The sequence below is a fragment of the Octopus bimaculoides genome, chromosome 22 (genome assembly GCF_001194135.2).
Source record: "Octopus bimaculoides isolate UCB-OBI-ISO-001 chromosome 22, ASM119413v2, whole genome shotgun sequence".
NCBI classification, from domain to species: Eukaryota; Metazoa; Mollusca; class Cephalopoda; order Octopoda; family Octopodidae; genus Octopus; species Octopus bimaculoides.
The window spans coordinates 13,079,177-13,090,155 of NC_069002.1; the positions used below are offsets into that span (position 1 = coordinate 13,079,177).

The window sequence follows — 10,979 nt, forward strand, 5'->3', positions numbered from 1 at the left end:
ATATATATATATATATATATATATATATATATATACACATATTCATACACATATCTATATATAAATTCCTACATATGCTTGGAAACAGGTGAAGGTTAGCAATAGAAAGGGCATTTGGCCATAAAATAGCAAATTCCGTCTGACTCATGCAGGCACGGAAAAATGGATGTTAAAATGATGACTTTTACAGACACACAAGCAACATTGCTCATTTTCAGTGTTCTATGGATAACATGTCTGGTCATGGGGAAATAGTACCTTTCTTGGAAACAGGTAAGGGTTGATGACAGGAAGGACATCCAGCTGTAGGAAATCTGCATCAATGAACTTCATTTGACCCAGGCAAACATGGAAAAGTGGACGTCAAATGATGATGATGATGATGATGGTGATTGTGTATTTTTGCAGTTGAAGTAGACAAGATCATTATGGCACCAGTTTAGGTTTGATGTAAGGTGTCTAGACTGCATGTGAAAGGTGTTGAGATGTAGAGTGTTAGGAAGGAGTGAAAGGTGATATCAAGTATATAGGAATGGGTGTTGGAGAGGATGTCAAGAAGTTTATTAATGCATAAGAGAAGTGTAGAAGGGAGGGGGGATAATCAAAACCAAACCCTGAGACACACAGGAATTAATAAGTGTGTGGGTGCTGTTTTTCTCAGATGGTGCCCAACTGACCATACTATACTGTGTAGTCGACAAAATCAAAAACAATGTGCATAATTAAGAATATAAAATGGCAACAATTTACCCATTGCATCCTGAATATATATACAAACACACACACATACAGTACTGATCCGTGATAGAAAATTCAATAAAAGAAGTACTCTATCTGGTGAGAGACAAATATTATTTATTTATAGGTCACCTTTAAATAAATTATATACATATATATATATATATATATATATATCATCATCATCATCGTTTAACGTCCGCCTTCCATGCTAGCATGGGTTGGACGATTTGACTGAGGACTGGTGAACCAGATGGCTGCACCAGGCTCCAATCTGATTTGGAAGAGTTTCTACAGCTGGATGCCCTTCTTAACGCCTACCACTCAGAGAGTGTAGTGGGTGCTTTTACGTGCCACCGGCATGAAGGCCAGTCAGGCGGTACTGGCAATGGCCACACTCAAAATGATGTATTTTATGTGCCACCTGCACAGCAGCCAGTCCAGCAGTACTGGCAACGATCTTGCTCGAATGTCTTTACACGTGCCTAGGGATATATATATATATATATATATATATATATATATATATATATATATGACGGGTTTCTTTCAGTTTCCCTTTATCAAAACCACTCACGAGTCTTTGGTTGGCCTCGTGAAAGACCCTTGCCCAAGGTGCTACACAGCAAGCTTCTTACGACACAGCTACGCCTGTGCTTATGATAGGATTTTTTTAAACATCGAATGGCTATGAGGGCCTGTGCAAATGAAATAGGGATCAAAGGGGTCCATAGGTAAAAAATAAAAAAAATAGGTCCTGGTTGCTCTGATGGACAGACATGAGATCTTGTGTTAGGGAAGCTGTTCTGATGTCATTTATGAGGAAGAGAAATTCAAAGTGAAAGAGAAAGTTGTTAATGGGTGATTCCATCACATTTGTAATATTGGGTGTGTCTGTGGTAGGATGACAAATGTCAGGGTCAGAGAATGGGAAGCGTTGCAGTAGGATTCCAAAGAATATTGCATTTTGTTTCGTTTTTTTTTTTTCTGAGGTTGATAAAATAAAATACCAGATAAGAAATGCCTTGTTTGTGGATTTGGTAGATGGAAACAGAGAGAATCCTGAGAGCATTACACTGTAGAACACTGCCTCAATATATCTCAAGCAAACTGTGCCACAATGGAAAGAGCAAATGTGAAAATGATAATAGTGACGGTGCTGATGATGATAGTGATGGTGATGATACAAAATGATAAAAGTTGGCAAATTTCTATAAGTTGCAGGGTAGATAAGAATACTGATCATTTTTAGCAAAGCCTTTTGTCAAGGAGATAGAGAAAGAGAGATATATAAAAAAAAATATCTATGATAGCACTGAGAATATAGGTTTCCTCCTTAGAATCTGCTTATTTTTGCATCTAACTTTTATTTACACGAGCTGGAATATGAAATTGTTTTCGTCTAGGCAGGAAGCCAGGTCATACAACTGTATGAGAGAGCACTGATATTAATAAAGAATTTCTTTATCCTTTCCTCTCAGTCTTATCCTAACAGTGGACCCCATTAATAAAATTTATTCCTTCTCTCTTTTAAGTGTATATATATATATATATAAACGATAATAAGAGTGAAAAAACTACAGAAGGCTTGTGTTACATGGTTAAAGTATATATTTAAATTATGTCAGAAAAATGTAATAAAAATGTAATAAAAATGTTATAAAATCTTTTTGGTATATAAACATTATATTTTGAGAAATAACCGGTTTCGTGTTGTCTTTTCAAATTTCTCTACTTCATTGTGTCGTAAAACAAATGATATATAAGCATATGCATGTATATCTACATCTACATGTATATATAGATGCATATTTGGGTACAGGACGTTAGAAAAATGAACGGGAGCATAAAAAACAAAATGGACTTTGTTTACAGACAACAGAACGAACACATAGGAAAACAAACAAGCCACTTGGAATTATTCCTTCATTAGCTGCCTCTATTCTAAAACTAGGCGTTTTGAAGATAAGGCAGGGCACTCTTAGAGTAGTTTCTTCCTGAGTAGTAGATTAACCTAATATGTACATACATACACATATATACACACACACATATATATACATACACACACACACACACACATACATACACACACACACACACACATTATTAATAAAGCTGGAAAGGCATCAAACAAACTGTTACTCAGAGTTTCACATTCTGATTTGTCAGACAGTTTTGGTGTGTACACACATACATTCTTTTACTTGTTTCAGTCATCTGGCTGCGGCCATGCTGGAGCACCACTTTTAGCTGAACAAATCAACCCCAGAACATATTCTTTGTAAGTTTAGTACTTATCCTACCAGTTCCTTTTGCTGAACTGCTAAGTTACAGGGACGTAAACACCAACTTCGGTTGTCAAGTGATGATGGGGGGGGGGGACAAACACAGACACACAAACATATACACACCAAATCCACTGACGAGGCTTTGGTTGGCCCAAGGCTATAGTAGAAGACACTTGCCCAAGGTGTCATGCAGTGGGACTGAACCCAGAACCATGTGGTTGGTAAGCACTGGGTCTGGGAAGCTAGGAGGCTGAACCAGGCTCCAGTCTGATCTGACAGTGTTTCTACAGCTGGATGTCCTTCCTAATGCCAACCACTCTGAGAGTGTAGTGGGTGCTTTTTACGTGCCACCAGCACAGGGGCCAGAGGAGGCTGGCAACGACCACAATTGGTTGGTGCTTTTTACGTACCACTGGCACGGGGATCACAACTACAATTTCCATTTGATTTTGATTTTTATGTACTTGACTCAATAGGTCTCCTCAAGCACAGCATGTTGCCCTACAATCCAAGGTACTTTTGAGTGGGCTGGCTATGTGACACTAGTGTAGGTTACAACTGTGAAATCACTTTATTTGCTGGGTCTTCTCAGTCACTGCATATCTCCAGAGGTTTCGGTCTTTTGTCATTGCCTCTGAGGCCCAACGTTCAAAGGTCATGCTTCACCACCTCATCCCATGTCTTCCTAGGTCTCCCTCTACCCTGGATTCCTTCAACTGTTTGGGAGTGGCACTTCTTCACACAGCTCTCCTCATCCATCCATAGTACATGACCATACCAACGCAAACGTCTCTCTTGCACGCCGCATCCGATGCTTCTCAGGGCACCTACACTCTGTCGTTTGTGCACACTGACACTACACATCCAGCGGATCATGCTAGCTTCATTTCTTTCGATGTTTAACACTTTCTTTACTCTCAGTGTCCTGTCAACAGGGATCTCAGTCCACACAGTATGAAGATATGATATAAAGGAGCACTCTGTCAGTAACAACGACGAGGGTCCCAGCTGATACAATCAACGGAACAGCTTGCTCATGATGTAGGCGATTTCTTTTCTGTCTTTGGACTTTTCCTTTTCTCCTTTCTGACGAAGAGTTATGCTCTAAATGTCGAAAACTCTCTCTTCTTACTGAGCATCAAACTAATACATTCCTTGTGCACATCCTCTTGTTATCTGCTCTTGTCAACTTTATTGTTCATTTATCTGAATTGACTATGTGTATGTGTATACATATGCATATATATACATATATACATATATATATATATATATATATATACACACACACATATATATATATACATATATACACACACACACATATATATATATATGCATATACACACACATATACACAAATGTGGAGGTGCGTAGCTTAGTGGTTAGAGTCTTGTACTCATGATCATAAGATTGTGGTTTTGATTCCTGGACTGGGTGATGCACTGTGTTCTTGAGCAAAACTCTTCATTTCATGTTACTCCAGTCCACTCAGCTGGCAAAAATAAGTAATCCTGCTACGGACCAGCGTTCCGGTCCAGGTGGGGGATATATACGCCATGAAACCGGCCCTTGTGAATCAGCAAGACTTGAGAAGGTAACTTTACCTTTACCATATGTATGTGTGTGCATGTGCACACACACACACGTTTTCTGAAGGCAGACAAAAGTACCTGAACTTGTAAACATTCTTATACACATGTATGCATATACTACACACATACTTCATATATTATACATAGATATTTTATGCATAAACATATTCATGTCATTTTCACTGAGTGTGTGTGAATGTGTGTGTATACCATCACCAACAACATTGTTATCGCCATTATAACCATCATCATTATCATTGTCGTCATCATCACCACCATCATTATTATCCTCCTCATCGCGCTCATCATAACGAGCTCGGGACTGACGTCAATTCCTCTTGGTGCTGACGTGAGTCGACAGAAGATGTAAAGATGAAATACTGACATAAACGAAAATATTTTGGTTTCAGTTGAGGAAATTGCTGGAATATTAAGTGTGGGTGCGGCGGAGACGGCAGAAAAGGTGTAAAATATATTTTGGCTGATGGTTACTATTACTACCAGCATGGTGGCATAGTGTGTTGGGTAATCCTGCAATGTTAACGACTGCGCTGCCATCATCGCCTGCACCGCCACCCACCTACTTCAGGTAAGTAACTGCTCTGAGTATACCAGGTATGTTGACGTAGTTTCACTTTGTTGTCAATTCATGATTCACCTTCAAAACTATAAATATATGTACGTGCGTGCATGCATGCATATATATATATATATATATATATATATATATATAAAAACACTATATATACTATTTTACTTGTTTCAGTCATTTGACTGCAGCCATGCTGGAGCACTGCCTTTAGTCGAGCAAATCGACCCCAGGACTTATTCTTTGTAAGCCTAGTACTTATTCTATCGGTCTCTTTTTGCCGAACCGCTAAGTTACGGGGACGTAAACACACTAGCATCGGTTGACAAGTGATGTTGGGGGCACAAACACAGACACACAAACATACACACACACACATATATACACAGACACACAAACATACACACACACACACATATATATATATATATACATATACATACATACATACGACGGGCTCCTTTCAGTTTCCGTCTACCAAATCCACTCACAAGGCTTTGGTCGGCCCGAGGCTATAGTAGAAGACACTTGCCCAAGATGACAAGCAGTGGGACTGAACCCGGAACCATGTGGTTTGTAAGCAAGCTACTTACCACACAGTCACTCCTATGCCTATATATAGATATGTGTATATTTATATACACACACATATGATTTCACTTTTGTATTTGTTATTGGCATAATGACCCGCCCTGGATAGTGTGTGTGTGTGTGTGTGATATTGGATGTTAAATGATGATGATGATATGCATGTATGTGTATGCATGTCGCTACTCTTTCTAGTGACAAGAAAACAAAAACAACAGTAATAACAACAACAACAAAACTGCAACGAGAAGAACAAAACAAGAACAAGAGGAAGATCATGTCAAAAACAACAGAACACATTGAATAATGTAGTCCAAGATGTACAATTCTTGTCCCAAAGAAAATTTCCCTCTGATGTCGAGGTGTGGGAAATTTTAGATTCCAAGGAGGAAATTTGGGGATTCCTGTGGGGAATTGGTTTTAGATTGAATATCTCCTTATTAGCATTGGCATCCTTTTTGGTGGTAAGTTGGCAAAACCATGACTGCATTGGACAAAATGCTTAACGGCATTTCTTTTGGTTCTTTATATTCTGAGTTCAAAAGCTGGCAGGGTCAACTTTACCTTTCATTTTTTCAGGGTTAATGTTGGCGCAGGAGTGGCTGTGTGGTAAGTAGCTTGCTTACCAACCACATGGTTCCGGGTCCAGTCCCACTGTGTGGCACCTTGGGCAAGTGTCTTCTACTATAGCCTCGGGCCGACCAAAGCCTTGTGAGTGGATTTGGTAGACGGAAACTGAAAGAAGCCCGTCGTATATATGTATATATATGTATGTGTGTTTGTATGTCTGTGTTTGTCCCCCCAGCATTGTTTGACAACCGATGCTGGTGTGTTTAGGTCCCCTTAACTTAGCGGTTCGGCAAAAAGAGACCGATAGAATAAGTACTAGGCTTACAAAGAATAAGTCCTGGGGTCAATTTGCTCGACTATAGGCGGTGCTCCAGCATGGCCGCAGTCAAATGACTGAAACAAGTAAAAGAGTACTACAATCAATATAGTTGACTTTACTACCTCTCTTCACAATTGCTAACCTAATGCTAAAACTAGAAAGAATTATTATTATTATTATTATTATTATTATTATTATTATTATTATTATTAGGGTGGCAAGCTGGCAGAATCACGAGCATGCAAGGCGAAATGCTTAGCAGTATTTTGCCTTTCGCTACATTCTGAGTTCAAATTGCACCGAGGTCAACTCTGCCTTTCATCCTTTCAGGGTTGATAAAATAAGTACCAGTCAAACACTGGGATTGATATAATCGACTAGTCCGCACCACACACATTTGAGGCCTTGTGCTTCCAGTAGAAAGGATTATTATTATTATTATTATTATTATTAGGGTTGTGAGCTGGCAGAAATGTTAGCACGCCGGGCAAAACGCTTAGTGGCATTTAATGTCTTTACATTCTCAGTTCAAATTCTGTCGAAGTCGACTTTGCCTTTCATCCTTTAGGGGTCAATAAAATAAGGACCAGTCAAGCACTGGGGCTGGTGTGATTGACTTACTCCCTCCCACGAAACTGCTGACCTCATGTCAAAATTCGAAATCATCATCATCATGATTATTATTATTATTATTTCCTACCCCTGCATGGAAGACGGACGTTAAATGATGATTATCATTATTATAAAGGTGGTAACCTGGCAGAATCATTTGCAAGCCAGACAAAATGATCAGTGGCATTCCATCCATCTTTGTGTCCAGAGTTTAAATCCTGCTGAGGTCAACTTGCCTTCTCATCCTCTCATGATCAATAGAATAAGTACCAGCTGAGCACTGGAGTTGATGTAATCAACTTCCCCCACCACCACTGACACTGTAGGCCTCATGCCAAAATTTGAAACCATTATTATTATTATTAAGGTGGTAAGCTAGCAGAATCATTTGGATGCCAGACAAAATTTTAACTGGCATTCCATTCATCTTTATGCTCTGAGTTCAAATTCCACCGAGGTCAACTTTACCTTTCATTCTTTCAGGGTCAATAAAGTAAGCGCTAGTTGAGCTTAGAGGTTGATGTAAGCAATTATCCCCCTCTCCCAAAATATCAAGCATCGAGCCCATAGCAGAAAGGATTATTATTATTATCATCATCCTCTTCTTTCAATTTTGTTCCCATTTCTTTCCAAGTGTCTTCCCGACACCTAGGCCATGGCACTTGAGTAAGACATAAATAAACCCAACATGGTTGGGAAGCTTCTTACCACACAGCTATGCATGCAGCTACATATGTATGTAGCATTTAAAATTTATGACAGCTGCTTTGGTAGAATTTCATTTAAGACAGTTGTAAAAGATTATATCATAACATACAATCCACCATCATCAGATATGATTTTCAAAACATTAAGATTTTCAAAATGGTAACATTTTAAACATCAATCCAAACATAGCCAATGTTAGCTGGACTAACGATGCATTTAAGCTTTACATTTGAATAAATAGAAGACTGAAGTGTGGCTTAAAACAGGCAAATGAGAAATAAAAAAGATCATATAAATACACAATCTAAGTTAGTTGATTGTTTAACAATGATACTAAATAATCTAAGAAATCAATAGACATAGCAATACCAAAGATAGAGATAGATGGATAGATAAACAAATAGATTGATTGGATGAAGACAGACGTATAGACTATATGCAATATATAGTAGTATTTATATTGTAACTAAGCTTTTCACTGCAATTTGCCAGAGAGAAAAAATTCTAACTTAAAACAAAAAAGGTGTTACAACACTATGCTCAACTCAGAGGTATCATTATTGAACTGATGGATGCATTTCAAACTCATTAGTACTCTTCTGCACCAGATGCTGTTGATTTTAACACCTTTTTGCCTTAAGTAAAACATTTTTCTCCACAACAAACTACAGAGAAAAGCTTTTACAAGTTCAAATACATCTCAAGCATATTTGAACTGGTTTTAAGTTGATAGAATAAAGATGGTCCTTGGCACTGATAATATTGACTGTGGTCCTTACTACTCAGCAAGAAGTCTAGGTTTGTAAGGGCTGGACCCCAATATTAGGGGAAAGAAACAGATACTGAGAAAAGACAAAGAAAGAGAGAATAAAAGAGACATAAAAAGGAAAGGGAAAATACATTAATAAAAAAACTTACTCTTTAGCAAAAGCTAACTCTGCAGGTGAAAATAACGAGTGTCCTTCATCTTCACTATTGTCCTTGTTGATATAATGGGCAGCATGAGATTGGATCTGAAGTGATTGAATGAGAGAATAAGTGCGATGTTTGGAGGGAGTGAGGGAGGAAGGGAGATGGATGGATGGATGGATGGATGGAGCAGAGAAAGAAGAAAAGGATGAATGAATGATGAGTAGCTGGATAAACTGACAGATAGACAGAGACAGACACTTGGAAGATGAATGAACAGACAGAGACAAATGGAAGGACACACAGACAAGTAGAGGAATGGCTAGAGAGATAAATAGATAGATAGATAGTGGAATGGATGAACAATGAGATGAACAAATAGACAAACAAACAGATAGGATAACGATATACAAGGTAATTCAAAATAAATGGTACAAAAAGAAAATATACCTGTGAATTATAACGAATATACTGCTAGAAAACAGGTGTAACATGAAAGGCTATCTCTTCAAGTTTCTACTGACAGTCACAGATATTCAACATGGGTGCCCTTTGCCACATGGCAGATGTCTACATGATAGTCTAGTTCTTGCCACACCGGTGCCAGCAGCATATCCTTATCGACCGAGTTGACTGTATCACCTATCTGCTACGTTAACTCCTGTGAAAGTTGGGGTATGAACACTTTGTCTTTCAGATACCCTCCCCACAAAGGAAAGAGCCACAAGAGAGCTAGGTCAGGGGGACCTGAGAGGCCAGACCTTCAATGGTAAATCATTGCCCCAGCATGAAACCATGTGGTTGCAAAGCAAGCTTCTTAACCACACATTATTCATATTAAAATTTTCGATATGGATTTGCACAAATATATTTCAAACCTCCATACAGCATTTCAATTAACCTTCAGAATAGTCAGGCAGCTGACCTAATGACCTGGAACTTTTGGGCTAGAAAGATAATCTTTCCAAAGATATATGTGTGTGTGTGTGTGTCTAATTTTATCAAGTTGATGGATGGATACATACGTGTGTGTGTATGATAAATGAAAAAGACGGAAGATAAAAGATGCGAGAATGTATATTAATCATTACAATTGTTTCGACCCATCTAGCATTGATCTCTCATGGGTAGGATACTTAACAACTGGTTTAGGAGTATCCGTCAGCATAGATGTGTCTCTTCAGGTGATTACAAGATGTATCTCAGTAAAACAACAGCTGTTCTACAAGATACCTTCTTAGTTTGTGTATAGAAAAGCAACATGTATGTATGTACATGTATTCTTTGTTAGGTTACCAGTTTATATTGTGTGTGTGTGTGTGTGTGTATGTGAATACACTTTACCAGGTTACTGTTTACAAAGTAAGCATGTATGTATGTATATGTCTGTACTTGTTTAAATTTTTCTCTCACTTAAGATTCAGATTCTCTTTCTTTTTATATGAATTCAAATAACAATACACTTTATGTATATTTTAAAATTGGGTCCCTCTTTCTCAGATGCAGAAACATCAATGTCCTTTATCTTAAAAAAGAAGAGTAAAAAATAATCAAAGATACTGAGTTGTCATCTAGAAACAGATAAAAAATTAAAAGTGCGTCTTACCTTTTCTAGACGTATTCGTAAATAACTGTTCAACACAAACCTCACTCGGTCCAGCTAGAAATTAAAAATAAAAGATTCAGAATTTAGAAGTAAGTCTGTGTATGTGACCATGATTTGGGAGAAGATTACGCTATTATTTCTTCATGGTCAAGTGACCATGTGGAAGTTTTAACGTATCCATTGATAGAAATCAACAAAAGAGGGGGGGAAATGGTATTGAGGAGTGGCTGTGTGGTAAGTAGCTTGCTTACCAACCACATGGTTCCGGGTTCAGTCCCACTGCGTGGCATCTTGGGCAAGTGTCTTCTACTATAGCCTCGGGCCGACCAAAGCCTTGTGAGTGGATTTGGTAGACAGAAACTAAAAGAAGGCCGTTGTATATATGTGTGTGTTTGTATATATATATATATATATATATATGTATATATATATGTGTGTGTGTGTGTGTGTGTGT

At 38.2% G+C, this 10,979-nt stretch overlaps 2 protein-coding genes across 2 annotated transcripts in view; one reads left to right on the top strand and one right to left on the bottom strand.

Moving 5' to 3' along the window:
• LOC106877606 (DNA replication complex GINS protein SLD5) overlaps nucleotides 1–10,979 on the bottom strand; it is a 36,740-nt gene that overhangs the window by 19,405 nt on the left and 6,356 nt on the right. The window contains exons 3-4 of the mRNA XM_014926551.2: nucleotides 10,526–10,579; nucleotides 8,929–9,023 (exon numbers count right to left, since the gene is read on the bottom strand). Coding sequence (XP_014782037.1) covers nucleotides 8,929–9,023; nucleotides 10,526–10,579 — 149 coding nt within the window. The remainder of the gene's footprint in view (nucleotides 1–8,928; nucleotides 9,024–10,525; nucleotides 10,580–10,979) is intronic.
• LOC106877605 (alpha-L-fucosidase) overlaps nucleotides 5,074–10,979 on the top strand; it is a 28,584-nt gene continuing 22,678 nt past the window's right edge. The window contains exon 1 of the mRNA XM_052975867.1: nucleotides 5,074–5,213. Coding sequence (XP_052831827.1) covers nucleotides 5,161–5,213 — 53 coding nt within the window. The 5' untranslated portion in view covers nucleotides 5,074–5,160. The remainder of the gene's footprint in view (nucleotides 5,214–10,979) is intronic.